Below are 23,469 nucleotides of genomic sequence, written 5' to 3'. Positions count from 1 at the left end.
GATTTTAAATGATTGGGGTGTTTTAATTTGTCTGGGCCAAATTGTTTAATTCGATTTTACTTTGTTTTTAAATTTTGTATCTATGTATTTTTATTGATTGGCTGTTCACCACCCTGAGTCCTTCGGGAGTAGGGCGGTATATAAATCAAATAAATAAAATGAATCAATAAAATAAATATAGAATAAACTAAAAAGTTACCAAACGTAACTTAAGGAGTCAAAATTAAAACAATTGGCAAATGTCAACATTCTTAAGGAAGATGTTGTTAGTCTAAAAATGAGGGCGAATTACAAGAGCATTACAAAACAAGCACACAGCATTAAAAAAATAATAATAACTGGAAGTTGGAAACTATTGTGGCATTTCGCAACCAAGTCGATTCTTCCATTTCGGGTTTTTTTTTTTATATATGCATTATTATTTATTAAAAATACACTAATCCCATTTTCAAATTAGACGTTTCCAAGGCTCTTGCCAATTTTGAAATGAAAGCCTATTTTTTAAAAAAAAAAAAAATGTACAGGATATATGATAAGCCAAAAAAAACCTTAAAATAACACAAACACCCTACAAATCAAAACACAACAGCAATTTTAACAAATTAGGACCAGACATTTCTTTCCAATAAACACCAACTTCACAGTTAGGAATTTCGTGCCATGTCTCCTAACATTGCTATGTATAGGCAATCCCAATGTGAAAACAGAGCAAGAAGAATATTTCATTACTATTGTGTCTTTCTGTTGCGGTGGGATTCCGATTGGTAGCCACAGATGGAAGAATATTATAAGCCAGATCATGGAACAGAACCAGGCAGATTCCTTGGGTCAGACTGGACCTTTCTAGGCCGACGGCCATGGATTTGGGCCAACGTCAACACTACCTTTCCTTACACCATGGAAAACAAATAAATCTAATTATATATATAAAAAATCTCTTTTAGATTCTCATATTAGACTAATGCTTTAGGACTACAAGCAAGCATGTAACCACGTTTTCCAAAACTGACTGCTTCCCCCACAATCGCTAACAGGATCTGTTTACGAGTCTAGCTGGTTGGTGGTCCTTCCATCTCACCATCTGCAACCATGAAGCCAGAGGTGGTATTCAGCCGGTTCGTACCGGTTTGGGCGAATTGGTTGCGGAGATCACGGGTGGGCCAGTCCACCGGCCTCAGCTCTATGCCGTCCGTCCTATTTAGGCACAGTTTTGAGGCCAGGCGCAAGCGAGGAAGGCATGTATGAGCAAATGATCTGTCCCCGTCCACACACACACACACAAACACAGCCAGCCGAGGGTTAAGGAAACACTTTGGAACACACCCAGTTTCTTTATCTCCAACTTGGCAGCGACAGACACACCGTCTGCCAAGTGCCTTTATTTTCACAGAAAAACAGAAAGATAAATACTCAGCTTCCAAATGTCCAACAACAACAAATATTTCTCTCAGCAGTTCCGAACGAGGCTTTAGTGACTATCCAAGGTTAGTTTTGTTCGTCACAAGGATCACTGACCACCACCCTCTATTATATAGTCTCTGGGGTGTGGTCCAGTGACTCAGTTCTAATCCGTAGCACGCCTCCTGAGCTGCTGCAATCGTTTATCACGCCTTCGGAGGCGTGCGTCCAGGAATGATGTTTCTCCATCACTCTGATCCGAGCCACCTGTCTCCCTGCTAATCTCCTCTCCCTCGGCCGGCACCTGAGACAATGCCAGAGGGGAGGGGCCTGGAGAGGGAGGCCTGGCTGACTCCTCTTCCTCATGCTCGGAGCTTTCTTCCTCCGATGGGACAGGCTCAGAGGGCGGGGCCACAACAAGCAAAGCGCATGCACGGAAGGTGCGCGCGCAGGTGAAGCTAGCGTGCAAGCGGCGAACCGGTAGCAGCAAAATGTGAAACCCACCTCTGAATGAAGCCATGGTTTAAAACTATGAATTACAATAAGTTCCATGCTGGGAACTAATGAACCAAATTATTAGTTCAATTTTTATTATTAGTTCAATTTGATATGTCGCCTTTCTCCGGAGACTCAGGGCGGCTTACAATGCATTTAAAAATTAAAACATTAAAACCCATTCACACCATTCAAGGTGTTGGTGATTACCTATAAAGCCCTACATGGCTTAGGCCTGGGGTATCTGGCGGATCACTTGCAGCCAGCAACAGCTCCCCATCGCCCGGTGCGCTCACACAGAGAGGGCCTACTTGGGGTTCCGTCGGCCAAGCAATGTCGGCTGACGGCCCCTAGAGAGAGAGAGCCTTCTCTGTAGGCGCACCTACCCTCTGGAATCAGCTCCCCTTGGAGCTCCGGGTGGCCCCCGATCTTCGCTCTTTCCGCCGTGACCTTAAAACATGGTTGTTTCGCCAGGCTGGCCTGGACTGAAGGGGTTTTAATGGGAATTTTAGATTCTTTTATTGTTTGAATTTTAATTTGGACTTGTTGTTGCTTACTGCAACAACAAGTCCTTGTGGAGAAAGGGCGGCATTTAAGTCCGATAAATAAAATAAATAAATAAATAAATTCATGGCCGGATCTCACAAGATCGCAACAGCGAGATCAACGGCCCCAGGCGTGCCGGAATAATGTTTGTTCCATTTAGCTTTTTGTTTTAATTTTCAATCAGAAGCCCACATGAAAACTTGCCAGTTCTAATCTCAGAAGAGAAGACGACGACTCCTCAAAATCCAGTTAAGCTATTCTGCAAAGGCTTCAAATTAACGGGACAGGCCAAATGTCTACGGAGATTCTCAGCCATCCTGGTCATGATGGTCTCAAAGGTGCTTTTTTCAAAAGGTCTTCCTTGGTTTTTCCCTTGAAGAGGTTTTGCTTCTCATCCAAGAAGCTTCTTCGGTGTTATTTATTTTTTTATTTTATTTTATTTTATTTTATTTTATTTTATATTATATTTTATTATTTTATTTTATTTTATTTTATTTTATTTTATTTTATTATTTTATTTTATTTTATTTTATTTCTATACCGCCCTTCTCCTGCGGGACTCAGGGCGGTGTACAGCCGAGATAAAACATTGCATATAAAATTTAAAAACAATTTAAAAAACAATTAAATAATTTTGGCCCAAGATTTAAAAACAATCCAATTAAAACCGAATTCAATTAAAACTGAGAGGATGGGATCAAGCCAGCCCGGCTAGATGGAATAAGTGTGTTTTCAGGGCCCAACAAAAAGTCTGGAGGACTGATATCATGTGTATCTCAGGGGGCAGGTCATTTCAGAGGACGGGTGCTGCCACAGAGAAGGCTCTCCCCCTGGGGGGTCGCCAGCCGACACTGTCTGGCCAACGGCACCCTGAGGATGCCCTCTCTGAGTGAACCGGTCGGTGGGAGGCTATTGGCGGCAGAAGGCGGTCTCGCAGATACCCTGGCCCTAAGCCATGGAGCGCTTTAAAGGTGATCACCAACACCTTGAAGCGCACCCGGAAGACCACAGGAAGCCAGTGCAGCTCGCGCAGGAGAGGTGTCATATGTGAGCACCCCGTCGCTCCCATAATCCCCCGCGTGGCCACATTCTGGACTAACTGTAGCCTCCGGGTGCACCCAAGGGAAGCCCCATGTAGAGAGCATTGCAGTAGTCCAGGCGGGAAGTGACGAGTACTTGAGTGACCGTGCGTAGGGAGTCCCGATCCAGAAAGGGGCGCAACTGATGTATCAGGCGAACCTGATAAAAAGCCCCCCTGGCCACGGCATTGACTGAATGGTGGAGAATCCTTCCATTCTCCACCATTCGGTCAGAACTGAAGAAGCTTCTGGGATGAGAAGCGAAACGTCTTCAAGGAAAAACAAAGTCCAGCTACCTTTTGAAAAAAGCACCTTTGGGACAACCGTAACTTGGATGGCTAAGAATCTCCATAAACAGGAAGCCTTTGGAAAACCTTCCCTGTTTCTTTGGAGACTTTGTACAGGTCGTCCTCGACTTACAACAGTTCATTTAGTCATCATTTGAAGCTAATGGAAAAAGTGACTTATGGCCGTTTTCCACACTTACGACCACGGCGATATCCCCCATGGACCCATGATCAAAATTCAGATGCTTGTCAAACACTGATGGTTACAACATTTGCAGTATTCTGGGATCATATTCTTACAAGCGAAGCCGGATTCACTTAACAACCATGTCACTAATTTAAAAACTGAAGTGATTCACATATCAACTGTGTGGCAAGAAAGGTCTTACATTGAGGCAAAATTCACTTAACAACTGTCTCTCTCAACAACAGAAATTTTGAGCTCCACTGTGGTCCAAAGTCAATCGCTACCTGTAGTCCTGAGAGAGGAACACTGCACTAAGCTCTAAGCTCACTGCACTCTACTGAATTAAATGAATTAAAACCCAACTGAGAAGAGACATGGGTGTATATAAGCCAGGTCATAAACCATGGGTGGGTTCTACTTAGCTTTACTACCGATTTGCAACAGGACTGTGCATTTCTGCGCATGCGCAGAAACTTCCTGATGACATCCGGGTCAGTGGGTGGAGCCTCCCACCGGTTTTACTACCGGTTCTTGCGAACCGGTCCGAACCGGGGGGCAAGCCACCTGATCTGTCCCCGTCTACACACACACACACAAACACAGCCAGCCGAGGGTTAAGAAAGTACTTGGCACGCACACAGGTCGTTATCTCAAACTTGGCAACAATATAAGCACCGTCTGCCAAGAGCTTTTACTGCAACAGATAACATAAAATTACATACGCATTGCAAATAGTCCAGCAAAACAATATCCCTTCGGCAGCTTCAGACGTTGTTCAAGTGACTAGCCAAAGTTAGTTTTTGTTCGTCATGGAGTTTAACAGCCACTACCCTCTCTTATATAGTCTCTGGGGTGTGGTCCAGTGACTCAGTTCTAATCCCTAGCACGCCTCCTTAACTGCTGCAACCGTTTATCACGCCTTCGTTGGCATGCATCCAGGAACGACGGCTCTCCTTCCTCGCTCTCATCCAAGACACCTGGCTCCTGGTTAATCTCCTCACCCTCGGCCGGCACCTGAGACAGTGCCAGAGGGGAGGGGCCTGGAGAGGGAGGCCTGGCTGACTCCTCTCCCTCATGTTCAGAGCCTTCTTCCTCTGATGAGATAGGCTCAGAGGGCGGGGCCACAACACCACCACTGATGTACACCAGGGGTGAAATGCTACCGGTTCGCGCGAGCCGGTAGTGATAAAAGCTACTGGTTTGGGCGAACCAGTAGTAAAAAAAAAAGCTCGACAATCAGCTGTGCCACATGATTTAAATTCGCTAGAAAGCAGGAAATCCTGCTTTCTAGCAAATCTAACTCACGCAGCACAGCTCTTCCCCCCCCTCCGCTGTTCTACTTACCTTCCCAAGCCTCCTTTTTCCGCACGAAGCACGCGTTTGGCATGAACTGCACATGCATGTGCAGAGCACGTTTGGTGCACAGAGTGCATGCGTGCGTGCACAGTGTGCATTTGGTGTGCAACACACATGTGTGGACAGCAAACTGGTGGCAAACCGGGGAGGATTTCACCACTGGTGTACACACTAAAATGCTGAGTAAATGTGAATGTCCTTGTCACATCTACATCTAAATGTACATATCGGCATCAGCCTCTTCCAGGGCACCCCCTGCCTTCCCATTGCCACTGTATGCCCCCCAATCATTTGTCCCCAAGCTATGCAGCTCTCAGAATGAAACTATCCATGCTCACCCACCATCCCTAAGTCAGATCTTAAGGGTGGACCTCAAGCTGTCTCTTAGCTTCCTCAAGGTAGTCTTGCTACAGAAATACCCTATAAAACAGTTCCTTTTCAACAGAGACCATGAGCTTCTTGCAGGAGATAAGATAGCCAGAAGCAATAACTTAGGAGTCCTTGGTCCTCTCTGAACTCCATTGTATTCTTGTAGACGTTTCATTGCCCAACGAGGTAACTTCATCAGTGTTGGTGATGATGCATGATGCTAGCACTGATGATGTTACCCAGGTGGGTAATGAAAAGTCTGCAAGAAAATACCCAAGTTTAGAGATCACCAAGGACCTCTCATTTTAACCATGAGCTACAGATATTCTCCTTTATTGGTACTGCAAATGACTTAATATTTTCCTAGTAAGGTACAGGACAATGAATACACTCGGTTGTCTTCTAGAGAGAACATTTTGGCCAGGCAAGTTTACTCTGCGAGCCACTCCGTGTTCCCTATATTTGGATCCATAAACACATGTATTTTCAATCCTCAAGGTTTTTTTTTTTTTAAATGGGACACGTTATTTCAAATGATTAATAAAAAAAATACTTCTTTGACATAAGTTCTTTATATAACCCCAAATTAAGCGATGGAGGCCAAGAGGCATATGAAATTCAACCACAGAGAAATGTAGCTTAATATTTATCTCATTTTGTTATTTTACATAATCCAATGGGAAAATGCAATCTTCCCTTCATCCATCACGTCCTTTTACCATAACTTTCTCACTGAGGAAGATCCCTCCCGGCCTCTAGCTGAAAGACCAAACTTTTCCTTGTTTCCTTTCCAAACCTGACTGAGATGTTCCTTATCAGCCAATAACCTCCAGATTCTGCTGGAGCACTGAAGAGCACCGAATCTAAACACTTCCGGCCCTGTTTTCTTCCCTCACTCCTCTTTCCATGATTCCGTGTTTTCTCTTCTGTCTCATAGTTACCTACAGAAAACATTTATTTTTACGTTCATCTGCTGAGGCAATTCAAGCAGATTGCTTGCCTTGTCTCACCGCAAATATACCCTGAAGATCAATGCAAGCCTTTGCGTGTAGCCAGACTCAGCTGCATGTGTGCGGGCAAGCATGTAAAAACCCTGCTCCACAGCGTTCCTCAGGCAACACCGCCATTCTGAAGAAGGCTCTGGAAACAAATCCTGCAACCAGAATTTTGGCTGAAAAGCCAAGAGCGCAACAAATAGATTCAGCCGACGGCCCTCACGCTGCTATTTCAACAAAGGTATGAAATCTGAAAGACTATCCTCAAATGCCTGCCCATATTCAGAACAGAATAACATAGTTGGAAGGGACCTTGGAGGTCTTCTAGTCCAACTCCCTGCTTGAGGAGACCCTATACGTGCGATGGCGAACCTATGGCACGCATGCCACAGGTGGCACGCGGAGCCATATTGGTGGGCACACGAGCGTTGCCCAAGCTCAGCTCCAGCGTGCATGTGTGTGCTGGTCAGCTGATTTTTGGGCATTCTAGGCCCACTGGAAGTTGGCAAACAGGCTGTTTCCGGCTTCTGGATGGCCTCCGGTGGGGTAGGGAAGGCTGTTTTTGCCCTCCCCAGGCTCCTAGAAAGCCTCTGGAGCCTGGGAAGGGCAAAAAAACGGGCCTACCGTGCCCACCATGCTATCACATGCCAAAAGTGGGAGAGAGCATGGGGGGATCGCGCGTGCATGCATGAGAGGGCAGGGCACCTAGAATTACGGGTGTGGGCATGGGTGCGTGTGACTACCCCGCACTCCCCTAGCTTTTGGCACGCAATGGCAAAAAGGTTAGCCATCACTGCCCTATACCATTCAGGACAAATGGCTGTCAAATCTCTTCGTAAAAATCTCCAGTGATGGAGCACCCACAACTTCTGAAGGCAAACTATTCCACTGATGAATTATTCTCACTGTCAGGATATTTCTTCGTAGTTCTAGATTGGATCTCCCCTTGATTAGTTTCCATCCAGATGCTTCAGATACTTTAGAGAATAGGTTGATTCCCTCTTCTTTATGGTAGTCCCTCAAATGTTGGAACATATTCTTTAACCTTCTTTCGATGCACAGATGAAGGTTGACCAAAAAACCTTTAGCTATAGACCAAATAGAATAGGAAAGAATAGAATAGAATTCTTTATTGGCCAAGTGTGATTGGACACACAAGGAATTTGTCTTGGTGCATACGCTCTCAGTGTACATAAAAGAAAAAATACATTTGTCAAGGATCATAAGGTACAACACTTAATGATAATCATAGGGAAATAGTCAATATAAATCTTAAGGATACCAGCAATAAGGTTACAGTCATACAGTCATAAGTGGGAGGAGATGGATGATAGGAACGATGAGAAGATTAATAGACTTAATAACTAGTTTGACAGTGTTGAGGGAATTATTTGTTTGGCAGAGTGATGGCGTTTGAGAAAAAGCTGACCTTGTGTCTAGTTGTTCTGGTGTGCAGTGCTCTATAGTGTCATTTTGAGGGACACAGTGGCTCAGTGGCTAAGACGCTGAGCTTGTCAATCGAAGGGTCAGCAGTTCAGCAGTTCGAATCCCTAGTGCCGCATGATGGGGTGAGCTCCCGTTACTTGTCCCAGCTTCTGCCAACCTAGCAGTTCGAAAGCACGTAAAAAATGCAAGTAGAAAAATAGGGACCACCTTTGGTGGGAAGGTGAAAGCGTTCCGTGCGCCTTTGGCGTTGAGTCATGCCGGCCACATGACCACGGAGATGTCTTCGGACAGCACTGGCTCTTCGGCTTTGAAACGGAGATGAGCACTGCCCCCTAGAGTTGGGAACGACTAGCACATATGTGCAAGGGGAACCTTTACCTTTACCTTTATAGACCAAATGGAAGATGTCAGGCCACTTCTAACATAGCTTCCATCTCTCTTTTAGCAAGCTTTTCTGATTGTATCGAAGGTTCAATCACTTAAGATAGCTTCTTGAAAGAATACTGACCAGGCTGAGAGGCTCAGACAGCCATGCTTTTTAAAATTATCATTATTCCAATCCCATGTTTTTCAAACTTGGCAACGTTAAGATGTGTGGACTTCAACTTCCAGGATTCCCCAGCCACACATCTCTGTTCTAATCCTTATGTAACAAGAATAGCTTCAAAACACAACATCACTGTCCAGCTCTTCTACTCTCCTCCAATTCCATTTACTTTATAAACTGGTGCTGGATTTCATTTCCATGGGCTGTCATCAAACGCTGGAGACTTGGTTCAAACAATAATTGTTTCCCTCAACGCTGCAACGGTTGTGATTCAAATTTTCTGGAATTTATTACACACTATTGTTTCTCAGAGTTTCTTTTTTTTTTTTCCCCCCCCGCCCTTAAAATTCCCAATCTCTGGAGCTCTTGTAGGAAACTCCATTGACCTCTGCGGTTAACAGAATGCCATAAAAATCAACCAGAGGAGTGCAAAACTGGCATTGGGAAAGGCCAGTATAAAACTTCAGTTGCCTTTGACTATGACTGATATCCCTTCCTAAGCAAGAGCTACCTTCACATCCAGTAAGAGTCTGAACAGTTAGCAATGTCCATCAGTCCAGTTATTTCTTTATCCTTTATGTACCAAGAGAAATTCCTTGTGTGTCCAATCACACTTGGCCAATAAAAAAATCTATTCTGTTCTGTTCTGTTCTGTTCTGTTCTGTTCTGTTCTGTTCTATTCTATTCTATTCTATTCTATTCTATTCTATTCTATTCTATTCTATTCTATTCTATTCTATTCTATTCTATTCTATTCTATTTGTAAAAAGTGTCTGGCAGCTGTAACTCTTTTTTTTAAAAAAAAACATAAACATAAAATACATCTTTTTAAGAACGGAGCACTGATCCGGTCATAAATAAGTACAATTGCTTAACATCTTTTAAAATAAGAAACAGAAACGAAGAATTTTTTCACAATTGTAATATCTTAATCTAAACATTTACCTTTCTATTTTATCACCACAAATCTTAATTTCCAAATAACACAATATTTAAAAATTATTGCCCTAAATTCTATCTATATACCCGTATCCTAGGACCCATTACAGCTGTAACTCTTAACTTAGATGGCAAATTTAAATTCTGCATCCAAAGAATAATAGTTAAATCTTTGTTTTACTGCTCTTTATTCCTCTTTACATTTCTTTGATTGAAGTTCAGATGAAAAGCACCAAAAACGGACCACAGAGAAGATGACCAGGGGTGCCAAACTCAAGGCCGAATCTGGCCCGCATGGTGCTTAAATTTGGCCCATGGGGCTGCCCTGGAAACAACAAAGGACCAGCTGCGGTACCTCTGCCAGCGAAGGGAAGGCCGCGCATAGCCCTCCCAGGCCCCATTTTTGGCTGCGATAGACTCATGCACCCCTCTGCCAGCGAAAATGGAGCTCCATTTTTGCTGGCAGAGGGCTGCAGGAGGCCACCATGCTGAAAACGGGGCATGGGGGGCATATGTGGCCCACCTGAGCTCCATTTTTGCTGGCAGAGGGCTGCAGGAGGCCACCATGCTGAAAACGGAGCATGGGGGGCATATGTGGCCCACCTGAGCTCCCTTTTTGCTGGCAGAGGGCTGCAGGAGGCCGCCATGGCTGAAAACGGGGCCCGGGGGGCACATGCGGCCCACTTGAGCTCCATTTTTGCTGGCAGAGGGCTGCAGGAGGCCGCCATGGCTGAAAACGGGGCCCGGGGGGCACATGCGGCCCACTTGAGCTCCATTTTTGCTGGCAGAGGGCTACAGGAGGCCGCCATGGCTGAAAACGGGGCATGGGGGGCATATGCGGCCCACCCGAGCTCCATTTTTGCTGGCAGAGGGCTGCAGGAGGCCGCCATGGCTGAAAACGGGGCCCGGGGGGCACATGCGGCCCACTTGAGCTCCATTTTTGCTGGCAGAGGGCTGCAGGAGGCCGCCATGGCTGAAAACGGGGCCCGGGGGGCACATGCGGCCCACTTGAGCTCCATTTTTGCTGGCAGAGGGCTGCAGGAGGCCGCCATGGCTGAAAACGGGGCAGGGGGGGGCATATGCGGCCCAGCCGAGCTCCATTTTTGCTGGCAGAGGGCTGCAGGAAGCCACCATGGCCAAAAACAGGGCCTGGAGGGGCACATGCGGCCCACCCGAGCTCCGTTTTGGCTGGCAGAGGGCTGCAGGAAGTTGTTGTGGCCAAAAATGGAGATCAGGAGCCCGTTTTTGCTGGCAGAGTGCTCAGTCACCACAGGCGCCCCCGACATGAGTGATGTCAAGGTGGCCACGCCCACCCTGGCCCCCGAGGCCAAACACAACCCTGATGTAGCCTTCAATGAAATCAAGATTGACAGCCTTGCCTTAGACTGTCCAAAGCAGTGTGCAATAGATACCCTCAAACCGTGACAGACAACCATATCCATGGTAGGTCAATGCTGCCTACAGTTCTCAGTTTGTACCTCAAAGCATCTGAGCCAACACTGCCAAAATATGGGGGGGAAAAATAGTCATGTTTAGGAACGCCATTTTTTTCTGCCAATCTCCAATCTCCAAGTGGCCGTGGAGATCAGCAGGAGAAGGAGTGACATCACAGTTCTCATTCCATTGACATGAGGATGCCATGACACATTTGTCTAGACACCTATGGATCTAAGGCTAACCACATCTTTCATCATTAAACCCATCCCGCCCCCCCCCAAAAAAAGATTGGCCCATCCATTTGAAGTCACCAGGACACTGTCATCTTGGAAGGCCAAAATATTCCTGGTTTTCCAAAATGTAGCCCATGGCTCAAGAAAGGTAACTTTTCAGTGGAATGTCACCATTTCAGTGGTGAAATTCAATTTTTTTTACTACCGATTCTGTGGGTGTGGCTTGGTGGGAGTGGTGTGGCTTGGTGGGAGTGGCTTGCTGGGCGTGGCAGGGAAAGGATGCTGCAGACTCTCCATTCCCTCCCCACTCCAGGGGAAGGATCCTACAAAATCCCCAGTCTCTCTCCACTCCTGGGGGAAGGATACTGCAAAATCCCCATTCCCTCCCCACTCCAGAGGAAGGATATTGCAAAATTCCCTCCCCACTCCTGGGGGTAGGATACTGCAAAATCCCCATTCCCATCCCACTCAGGGGCCAGCCAGAGGTGGTATTTGCCGGTTCTCCGAACTACTCAAAATTTCCACTACCGGTTCTCCAGAACCTGTTAGAACCTGCAGGATTTCACCACTGCCTTACATCCAACACTTTTGAGACCCACTCAGTAAGGATTTTCCACTCCTCTTTGAGAGCAGTTGTCTTAGAATGGTAGAAGTGGAAGGCTCCCAATCTGCCTGTAACTTTTGCAGAAAAGCACGTATAATTTGAGGAAGAGTTATAAAAGCTCTGACTTTGGCTCGGTCGCTGGATTTAATGAATGTTATTAAAACATTTTAAGAATGCTTCCAACTGCAGTCCGTGTTATTCCCTTCAATCTTAAATCACTCCTTCGGTTTTGGACGTTCCAAGATTGCCATAAAAGTCTTCCTTGTTTGGTCAGCCTGACATTTTCTAAGGTGAGACCAGCTTTTCTGGATCTTTGTTTTCAAACTCTGGTTGTACCTCATGTCCAAAACCATCTCAGGTTGATGTAGACATTGTTTCATACTTGCTGAGAAAGAAATACTACCTTTAATTTCGTCCCAGGTAAATGGTCTCATTGTTTTTTTTTCCTATAGTCATAAAAACACTATTTTCACACTGTTTTTAAGCAGGGGCTTTTAAAAACAAAAAGGAACATGGTGGTTCAGTGGCTAAGACACTAAGCCTGCCAATCGAAAGGCCGGCAGTTCAGCAGTTCGAATCCCTTGTGCCACGTAATGGGGTGAGCTCCCGTTACTTGTCCCAGCTTTTGCCAACCTAGCCATTCGAAAGCACGTAAAAAATGCAAGTAGAAAAATAGGTACCACCTTTGGTGGAAGATAACAGCGTTCCGTGTGCCTTCGGCATTTAGTCATGCCGGCCACATGTCCACGGAGACGTCTTTGGATAGCGCTGGCTCTTCGGCTTTGAAACGGAGATGAGCACTGCCCCCTAGATTTGGGAATGACTAGCACATATGTGTGAGGGGATCCTTTTACCTATTTAAAAACAAAACTGTTTTTTGGGGAGTATGGAAGCAATAGAAGGGTCTGAGGATTGAAGAAAGAGGATGTGGCTTCTTAAATTTCTTGGAGACTAGATGATTTCTCAGACGTTCCCAATTCTGAAGTTAGAGGCTTTCAGTGAAGTAGTGCATACAAATGATAGTCTCAAATTCTTAAAATAAAAGGAGATGTCGAAACACTGAGTTTAAAACAGCTCTTCCAGAACAAGTCTGCCAATCAAACCTATTGCCAAGCACCGGGGAAATCAGGAGATTCAGGCAGTTCCAGTAAATTTATTGCAAGAATCTGACCAACTGGAGGTTAAGGGAAATGAGCGGGAGATAAGAGAGGCATTCAAAGTGGGCTGGACTTAGATCCAGCTTGTGGGCGCGCAGGGACTCATGACTGATGATGCGTTTGACCCCTCCCTCAGGCTCAGCCTGGTCATCTCCTACACCTATTCTTTTATACTATTTCTAGGATCAAAGATAAATGAAAACCCGTATTAGCCATTTGAACCCAATCAATTCTTGAACAACATTTTTTAAAAAAAAAAACTGGCAGACCGTTGGGAATTAAACCGGTTGGCAAATTAAGGTGGAAGGAATCAACCTCCTCTCTAATGTTAAACCCTGAAGACTAAAAGGAATTAAAATTAAATAGAAAGAGGAAACCAGAAATTAAAGACTGTAGTATGTAGTTGGAGACTATAATGTGTGTATGTGTGTGTGTGTGTTTTGGGAATGAGTACAGTATAAACAAGATTAATACATTCATGAAATAATTGACTAGAAAATCCATGTTTAAACTTCAGGATAATTTAGAGCAAATCATCCTCATGTTTTTATTTACTTGTGAGATTCTAGAGACTGGTTACTATTGGAAATGAAACAGCAGAAGTGGTATTCAGCAGGTTTTGGAGAACTGGTAGCGGAAATTTTGAGTAGTTCGGAGAACCGCTAAATACCACCTCTGACCGCCCCCACCCCCATCTATTCTCTGCCTCCCAAGTCCCAGCTGATCGGGAGGAAATGGGGATTTTGCAGTAACCTTCCCCTGGAGTGAGGAGGGAATGGAGATTTTACAGTATTCTTCCCCTGCCACGCCCACCAAGCCATGCTATGCCACGCCCACCAAGACACGCCCACAGAACTGGTTGTAAAAAATTTTGAATCCCACCACCGTGAAATAGTACAGATAATTACCTTATTTCATATCTATCAGAGTTAGCTACCCTTTTGAAAAAGTGTAGATTTTGAGATTTTTTTAAAAAACCCAAAATATGTAATTATGGTAAAGCCTATCCACCTAATTTACTGGAACTCGAGTTTGTTCAAGTTTGTCTCGTTATCCAACGTGCTATAGACAACCACCTTCATGTAAAATAAACCAGCTCTCCACCCACCCAGCAAACATAAGAATGCTGTGAAAATTCCCATACACACCATCTTATTTTTAAAAGGTTATATTCGTTTACAAGGAAGAAAAGGCAAGGATTAAAAAAAAAAAAAAGTCCTAGTTCTGAGAAAGTGGGTTGATCAATATTAACTCAATAACCCTGCTTTTAGGAAGGAAAATAAAATATGCATACAGAAAACCAGCAAGTGCAAGGAAGATGCGCCCCGAAATTCAAGATGGCAAGCTGCCATGGTACAATCAAAGCCCCACCCCCTTGTATGTAGACCCTCTTTCCGTGCAGAATTAAGTTTGGTCTATTTCTTTCAATATGAAAAAAGGTTAAAAAGGCACCAAGTTCAGTGGAACTTTCGAGGTCTACCCACAAAACATTCTTAAAAGCTTTTTAAATACACACCCAGTAACCAATAACCCAAACAAACATTATTCCTTTCTTGTTTCAACACTGCGCCTCTAAATTATTTCTAGGAATAGAAAAAAGGAGCAGATCAACCAAAGGATAATCCGTGTTATTTCTTCCCTCAATTCATCAGTAATTTATAAACACATGGAAACCTTAAAAGCTGGAATTGAGCAAACTGTTCATCAATCTATATAACCTTTAAGGAGGCACGCAAACTATTTAGTAAGACCCACCCCTGCTGGATTCACAAATAACCACAAAAGACACAATGCAAAAATGCAATTAAATTATTTAAATACAGAGGCAGGTCATAAACCATAGACAGAGATTTCCAACTGGGAGATGGGCGTCCCACGTCACAGAACCCAGCACAGCTACAAAAAAGTAGGTAACTTTATAGTGGCCGACTGTTATTATAATGCAAAACCCCAAATATCAGCATGTCGTCATTGTGTCCTACAGCATCACCAGGAAATCTTTCCACCAATAAATAGCAGAAGTGAAGATCTGCATACTATGAATATTAACACTGTTTAAATGAAGAGGGAAGATTGAATTAAAAAAGGAAACAACAAAGGAATGGAAAAGAGGGGAGGAGTAGAGAGGGGAAAGTAGGGGAGTTGGGAGGTGAAGAGAAAAGAAGAATGGGAAAAGGAGAGGAAGAAGGAAGGGGAAAGAAAAGCAGGAGAGAAGGTAAGAAGGGGAGGAAGAAGAGAGGAGAGGGGAAAGTGGAAAGGAAGTAGGAAAGGAGAGGAGGAATGAGGAAAGAAGAAAGAAAGGAGGAGAAAGAAGGGAAGGGAAAAAGGAAAGGTTGTAGTAAAACAAAAGAAGGAAATGGTAAAAGAGCAGACCCGAACAAAAAAACTACCTAATGGAAGTTAAAGAAGAAGATGAACGAACAATGTATAAGGATGGATAAAAGACTGTACATTTAAACATGTTGATGAAAAATAAAAATAAAAACCTTTTTTCAAAAAAAAATGAAGAGGGAAGATAGATGGTACATTTACATCCTAAATAAATCACATCTCCAGATTGCATGACACTGTTTGAAAGCTGTGCCCAGTTCTGGTCACCACGAGACAAAAAATGTTGTTGAGAGCCTGGAAAGTGTGCAGAGAAGAACAGCAAAGACGATAAAGGCTAAATTGTATGATGAACGTTTGAGGGAGCTATGGATGTCTAACCTATCAAAGAGGAAGATTAGAGAGGACAGGATAACTGTTTTCCAGTATTTAAGGGGCTATCACATAGAAGAGATGGATGTCAGGCCTGGAAGCCATCTTGTATTGGGCCTTCAGGCCTGCCACATTTACTACTGTGGGAAACTGGGAGTGTTGTGGCCCGCCAGCAGCCTGCGGACCTGGCAGCAGAATTGGACAGTGAGGAGTTTGGGGAGGAACATAAGCTAGTCCTGGAGTCTGGGGAAGGCTTGGACGAGGGCTCTGCGTCGGAGGCAGAGATGGGGCCAGGGCCGTCTGACAGTTATCAGCTGCCTTCGGAGTCGGATATCAGTGAGGCAGATGAACAGATGGAGCCTGTTCCCAGTGTGCGCATGCGCAGAGTTGCCAGACGAAGAAAACAGCTAAAGAACAAGGGTCGACTTGGGAGTAAGGCCACAGGTAGACGATGAACGGCCCCTCCCAGAGGGACTAAAAGAGGAGCAAAAGGGGAGTGGAGTTTGCAGGAGACAATTAGTTCATTCCTGCATTCTTGCCAAGTATTGCGGCGTCTGAAAGATATCGGCCTGGCCACTCTCCAAGGCTGATGAAGGTCGGTAATGGTGAACTATCTTGAAAGACTGTGGGAGAGGAAAGACTTTGCTGGAGAGGAATTCACTGTACAAGAAATAAAAGGGGTTTCTCAGGACGAGGACTCGGTTTCGTGCTGCTAGGTCAGAACAAGAACGCAGGAAAGCTTGCAGGCAGAAAGAGGGGGACCCCCTGTTAACTGTCTTGTAGATTCCACATCAAAAGCCCGAACCAACTGCGACAATCTTCCAAGTTGGAGGGGTGCATCACCAAAACATCCCTTGTGCAATGCATGTGGGATATCTTGCATTAAGGTCTTTTATCCTTGACTGACGGTAAAGCGGGATGACTATGACATGAAAGCAGACATCAGCTCGAGCGTATTTTAAGAGGGTATTTTTCTGTTATTTTTAGAAAATGCAAGTACGAGCGAGCCAAGCTGGGGTTCTGCATTTGTGTCTCCGTCTGTGTGTTGCTGGTTTTAAGTGGGATAAATAAAAACAAGATGTTCGCTTAAGTTTTCTGAACTTTTTCCACTCTTATTTAGACATGTTACTAAAGCTTCTAGACATGTTACTTCAGCCTCGGCTAGTATTTCCTTTGGAAAATTCTTCACAAAAATTATTAATGATGGAAACGAAAGCCTGATGTGGAATAAAAGCTATGCAAACAGCATCTTCTATGCAAAGTAAGCTTAAAATGTGCCATTATACTGGATTCTGAACTTGGCAACGAGAGGTTTCAAAAAAAAAGAAGAAGAAGTATAGGCAGAGTCCAAATAACTTCACAGCTGGTTTCATATATCCAAGGAGGCTTTGGACCACACGTTTTATTAACATGAACTTATTTCCCATCTTGCAGAACAATTTATTTTCAAGGGATTATGAAAAGAGGCCTTACTATTTATATGTTGCTATAACGCATTCTCCATCCTAATCGCTCATACATACCACGAGAGTTTCTGGTTCTGTCTTTAGCTGACATACAGTAAGATTTCTTCCACATAAAATTTGCTTTGCCATCATTTTCAAAAGAGAAGCGGGAGTCAAGAAACATGCTGCAGGCAGGTCCCGAAGGTGCTTTTTTCAAGAGGCAACTGGATTTTCTTGTTTTTCTTTGAAGATGTTTCGCTTCTCACCCAAGAAGCTTCTTCAGCTCTGACCAGGAGTGGGCTGCTGGGGGTTCGCAGGGGTTCGGGAGAACCTCTAGCTAAGATTCTATGCAGTTCAGAGAACCCCCAAACCCCACTCCTGGCTGGTCCCGCCAACCCCGCCCCGCCCCTCCCAGGAGTCCCCACGTGGCCCGTTTTGGATGCAGGTAAGTGCGGGGCGCACACGGAGGCTCGGGGTGTGTGAAAAACGGGCCTACCAGAAGTTCAGGGGGCCGTTTCCGGCCTCCAGAGGGCCTCCGTAGCCTGGGGAGGCCATTTTCACCCTCCCATAAGCTTGAGGAAAGCCTCCAGAGCCTGGGGAGAGCAAAAACGCCCCCCCCACCACCACCGTGGTGCAGGAGGCTGACTAGGCCAGCCCACCGTGGCCACGCCCACCCAGCAACCAGGCAGAGAACCCCTTGCTAAAAGTTTTGAAGGCCACCCCTGGCCCTGACAGGATGGTGGGGAATGGAAGGATTTATATTCCTTGCAGACAGCTGGTCCAAGCAGTCTCCACACCCATTTGCACAACCTTGAGGATATAGATAAGCCTCCAAGTGGCCTCAACGACCCTCTAAAAGGATGCAAATGACCAGCTGTCTGCAAGGAGTATAAATCCTTCCATTCCCCACCATTCAGTCAGAGCTGAAGAAGCTTCTTGGTTGAGAAGCCTTCAAAGAAAAATCAGAAAGTCCAGTTGCCTCTTGAAAAAAGCACCTTTGGGACAGCTGTGACCTGGATGACTGAGAATCTTCACAGATATTTAGCTACGCTGCAGAGCAGGGGTGGGTTCTAAATTTTTTTACTACCGGTTCTGTGGGCGTGGCTTATTTTGTGGGTGTGGCTTGGAGGTCATGTGACTAGGTGGGCGTGGTTAGCTGGTCAGAGTCATTTCTGGAAGGTCCCCACACTTACGACCAGTCCTCGCACTTACAACCCGACTCATTTGTTTGCTTTTAACACTGATCAGCTGTAGGACGGCCCTTTGAAGCCCCGCGGCAAGAGTTTAAACAGTTTTTTTCCACTCTAGTCATCAGCTGGGACTCAGGAGGCAGCAATAGATTGGGGGTGGGACCAAATAAAAGGTAAGAATAACGTGGGGGGTGGGGGGGTGGGAGGGCGGGGGGAGGGAGAACCGGTTCGGTGACGTCATATCATCACCGTTACCGGCTCGGCCGAACCGGACCAAACCAGGAGGAACCCACCACTGCTGCAGAGATTATCACTCGGTACAACAGCCAGGAAACCCTTGGAAAAGTTCTTCAAATATATTGAAATATATTGGCAACAATTTAGGGTTTGTTAGCACAATAAGAAGAGAACTGCATCAGTGTAATGTAAGGTAGCAAAACAAAAAACAAAAAAAATCAGGGATGTGGCAGAACCTTTTCCAACTAACTAATTTTATTAAAAGGCAGATGCTTTCATAAGCATCTCAAGTTCTCAAGGAGAAGATTATCTTCTGCGTGTCGAGCGCCGGAGAAATTAGGATATTCAGGCAGTTAAAATGAGTCAGAGTTAAGAACGAATTCAAGGTGGGATTGGATTAGATCTCTTGTGGGCACGCAGGGAGTCATGCAGGGGTGGGCTTCAAAAATTTTAGCAAGGGGTTCTCTGCCCGGTTGCTAGGTGAGCGTGGCCTAGTCAGCCTCCTGCACCACGGTGGAGGGTGGGGTGGGGTTGCCCTCCCCGGGCTCTGTAGGCTTTCCTTGAGCCTCCAGGAGGGCAAAAACAGCCTCCCCAGACTCCGGAGGCCCTCTGGAGGCTGGAAACGGCCCCCCAAAACTCCCCAAACTTCCAGTAGACCCGTTTTTTGCCCTCCCCGAGCCTCCGCATGCGCTCTGTACTTACCTGCATCCAAAACGGGCCGCATGGGGACTCCTGGGAGGGGTGGGGTTGGTGGAGCCACCCAGGAGTGGGATTTCGGGGTTCTCCGAACTGCACAGAATCCCAGCTAGAGGTTCTTCCGAACCCCTGCGAACCCCCAGCAGCCCACCCCTGGAAATAACCATCAGGATTCTGACACTGGCCTTAAAATTTAGGTGTGGGAAATTTAGGTGACGCCACTATGCCAGCTGCCTGGCATTAAGGATCAAAAGCACTACCAAATGCAACACGGAGTTGAAGAGCTGAAAGGGCTCTGGGTGTTCCTTTAAGCCACCACTTGATCTTCAGCATTTTGGATCACTGATTCCGCTGTCATGCTCCTCTTATTGCTAGGATTCCCCCACCTGATATTCCTGGAGTCCATTATTCTAGGCGTTCTGTGATTTGCGTTCAAATAAGTACAAGTTTATTCCATGCTACTTCTAAATAAGAATCGGAACTACTAATGGTCAAGAAAAATTGGCGGTAGGTAAGAGTCAATGGAATTTATGGAAAGCTTCGAACTTTTGTGGGCACAAAGGGATTTCAAACTAATGACATGTTTGACGCCTCCCTCAGGCTCAGTCTGGTGATTTCCTACAGTACGGTTAGATATGTTGTGGCTCCATTGCCTGAGCCTGGGCTATCGACAGATGCAGACTCTGAGAGTGAGGGAGAGGAGTTGGCAAGGCCTCCCTCTCCAGGACCCTCCTCTCTGGCAATCCTTCCAGAGGACACCGAAGGCCAAACGATAAGCTCAGAGCCAAGCACGTCCCCGCAGCCACAGGTGGACAGCGATGAAGAAGATAAGTGCTGGCTGGACCTGCGACAGAGGCGCAGGGAGAAGCGTGCACAGCAGAAGGGAAGGCGTGCCAGAGATTAGCTGAGTCACTGGACCACACCCCACAGGGTATAAATGTGGGTGTGGTGGCCGGTTCAGTTTGTGACGAGCAAAAACTGGAAATACTCTATGATCTCTGCGTTACTGGACTTTGCCTGCTTTATCGGACTGCATTTGGATTAATCCTTGTATTGTTGACACTCTGCCTGTTTTATCGGAATGCTTGCAGTCTAATCTTTGTTTTGTGTGAGTAAAGTCTGAATTGGCAGCTAGCCACTGGGTTGCTGCCAGCTTTATCTTCAAAGAGTTTTGTCGTGTGGCTTATTAACTCCGGGCTGTCTGTGGGGGTGCGTGTGGGGTACGGGGACAGAATAAGATAGCAGTTTGTCCCCTTTGCCTCTTTCTGAGATTAGAGCACTGTGGCAGCTTGAAGATGGGTAGACTTCAACTCCCAGAGTTCCCCTGGAAGTATTCTGGGAGTGGAAGTCCTTCTATCTTGAAGTTGCCAAGGTTGAGAAACATTGAATTAGAGAAGAGGCAGAACAATATGACTCATGCTCTGATGTCACTTCAGCTCAATTCCCAGATGACCAATCATGCAGATATTATCCAGTGTGATTCCCCGCAGGCTTCAAGCCAAGGGATGAGATAGCAATTTCCCAACATTACTTTCAGTGATTTAGTCCTTAGGAATCACCGCAGCCAAGGCACAAGGGATATCCATTGTCCACGATACTAACATGCCGCTGAAAATCTTCACGGTAACTATCTTCTTTTCCAGCCCCATTCTCTACAACGATGACTCAAGCAGTTAAAAGCCAGACTGCGTAGACTCCAACAATTAAATTTGCGTTGGTCAGCGACCATAATAAAAAGCTGCACTAAATAGTTAGTTTTGTTTCCCAGATTCCTGATGTGTGAGTGACCACATGTTCCGCATCCTTGCTCAATTTTTTTACACCCAGAATTTTTTCTGGGGGGCGGGGAGTGGGGGGGGGAGAGGACAGATTGCCCCAGGATTCTAACTAGTAATCCACCATCTTGGTTGCAGGAGAAAAAAGTCAGGTCCCAAAGGTGCTTTTTCCAAAAGGCAACTGGACTTTCTTGGGGGGGGTCTTGTTTTTTCTCTGAAAACATTTCACTTCTCATCCAAGAAGCTTCTTCAGTTCTAACTGGGTTCTATCCGAGTTAGAACTGAAGAAGCTTCTTGCATGAGAAGTGAAACATTTTCAAAGAAGAAAAACCAAGAAAGTCAGTTGCCTTTTGAAAAAAAAAATGTAAAATTTGTTACTACCAGTTCTGTGGGCGTGGCTTGGTGGGGGGGAGGGGTAATGTGACCGGGTGGGCGTGGCCAACTTTTTTTTTTTTTAACTTTTCAAAGCATTTTTTTCTAATGCTTTGAAAAGCCTCTGCCAATCAGGCAACTCAGCTGGGCTCATCAGAGACTTTTCAAAGCATTTTTTTTACCACCTCTTCGGCCAAGAGGTTGCAGAAAAAAAAGCTTTGAAAAGCGTTTGACTATCCCAGCTGAGCCACGCGATCATCAGAGGCTTTTTTTTTTTTACTTTTAAAAGCATTTTTTCGTCGGAAGAGGTTGTAGAAAAAATGCTTTTAAAACTAAAAAAAAAGCCTCTGATGATCCTGCGGCTCAGCTGGGCATTGGGGGGGGGGGCGCAGGGATTTTTGCTACCGGTTCTCCGAACCACCCGCCACCATCGCTACCAAATCAGGCGATCCGGTCCGAACCGGGAGCATTTCACCCCTGTCTAAATCAGAATCAGAATAGAGATGGAAGGGCCCTTGGAGGTCTTCTAGTCCACTCCTCTGCACAAGCAGGAGATCCTATACCATTTCAGACAAATGACTGCCCAGTCTCTTCTTAAAAACCTCCAGGGATGAAGCACCTGCAACTTCTAAAGGCAAGCCGTTCCACTGGTTAATGGTTCTCACTCTTAAGAAATTTCTCCTTAATTCCAGGTTGCTTCTCTCCTTGATTAGTTTCCATCCATTGTTTTTTGTCCTGCCCTCTGGTGCTTTGGAAAATAAATTGATCCTCTCCTCTTTGGGGCAGCCTCTCAAATACTGGAAAACTGCTATCATGTCCCCCCTACCTGGGGGTGGGCTTCAAAAATTATAGCAAGGGGTTCTCTGCCCAGTTGCTGGGTGGAAGTGGCCATGATGGGTGTGGCCTAGCCGGCTTCCTGCACCACAGGGTGGGGGTGTTTTTGTCCTCCCCAGGCTCCGGAGGCTTTCCTTGAGCCTCAGGGAGGGCGAAAACGGCCTCCCCAGGCTCTGGAGGCCCTCTGGGTCCGAATGTCTGGTAGGCCTGTTTTTCACCCTCCCCGAGCCTCCGTGCACGCCCTGAACTTATCTGCATCCAAAACAGGCCGCGTGGGGACTCCTGGGAGGGGCAGGGTGTGGTGGGCGGGGCCAACCAGGAGTGGGATTTGGGGGTTCTCCGAACTGCACAGAATCTTAGCTAGAGGTTCTCCCGAACCCCTGCGAACTCCCAGCAGCCCAACCCTGCCCCTACTTTCCTTATCTTTGGGGTAACCATGACCTGGATGGTTGAGAATCCCCATAGACAATCAGAAAGGTTCAGAAGACTGAAGTAGCAGGTGGCGTACTGGATAGTTCCAGGTATATCATCATCATTTCCTGCAAGGGGCCTCCCTTTCCATTATCCACAGAAGAAAGACCATCTGGTGGATATCCCCCCCAACGTTCTTTTGAACTTACTTTTTTTTTTAACCGACTCCCTACAAAAACAGTTTTAAGGACATGGCTACAAAAACAACCAACCAACCGATCTCCAGTTTCTAGTTTGCCCCTTCCAAGCAAGAAATCTCTCCCACAACCAGAAATGGATTTAGAAGCCCATTTTCCAAACCCTGGAAAAGAATATGAGTGTTACCTTGAATTCTTCCACAATAATCGACAAGGCCTCGTGTCCAGCTTTTCTTAACTCTTCCAACTCAAGTTTATGCTTCTCCTGGAAACAAATAATAGATATATATTATTTATTTATTTTTTTATTTATTTTTATATGCCACCCTTCTCCGGAGACTTAGGGCGGCTTACAAAGCGTTAAGCAATAGCCTTCATACTTTTGTATATTTTATACAAAGTCAGCTTATTGCCCCCACAAACCGGGTCCTCATTTTATCCACCTTAGAAAGGATGGAAGGCTGAGTCGACCTTGAGCCTGGTGAGAATTGAACTCGCAGTAATTGCAGGCAGCTGGATGTTAAATGCTGCCTTAGT

General features: G+C 45.6%; 1 protein-coding gene across 3 annotated transcripts in view; it reads right to left on the bottom strand.

Annotated features, from left to right (window-relative positions):
* CCDC91 (coiled-coil domain containing 91) overlaps positions 1–23,469 on the bottom strand; it is a 138,273-nt gene that overhangs the window by 69,640 nt on the left and 45,164 nt on the right. For all 3 annotated transcript variants that reach the window (XR_015728787.1, XM_060684135.2, XM_087873312.1), the window contains one exon: positions 23,120–23,197. Coding sequence is in view for 2 of the 3 variants with exons in the window: in XM_060684135.2 (XP_060540118.2) it covers positions 23,120–23,197 (78 nt within the window). In the remaining variant the exon portion in view is untranslated. The remainder of the gene's footprint in view (positions 1–23,119; positions 23,198–23,469) is intronic.

This window comes from Pantherophis guttatus, chromosome 7 (genome assembly GCF_059756535.1).
Source record: "Pantherophis guttatus breed Tessera chromosome 7, ASM5975653v1, whole genome shotgun sequence".
NCBI lineage: Eukaryota > Metazoa > Chordata > Lepidosauria > Squamata > Colubridae > Pantherophis > Pantherophis guttatus.
The sequence above is the reverse complement of the archived record's forward strand: the minus strand, read 5'-3'. Positions and strand labels throughout refer to the sequence as shown.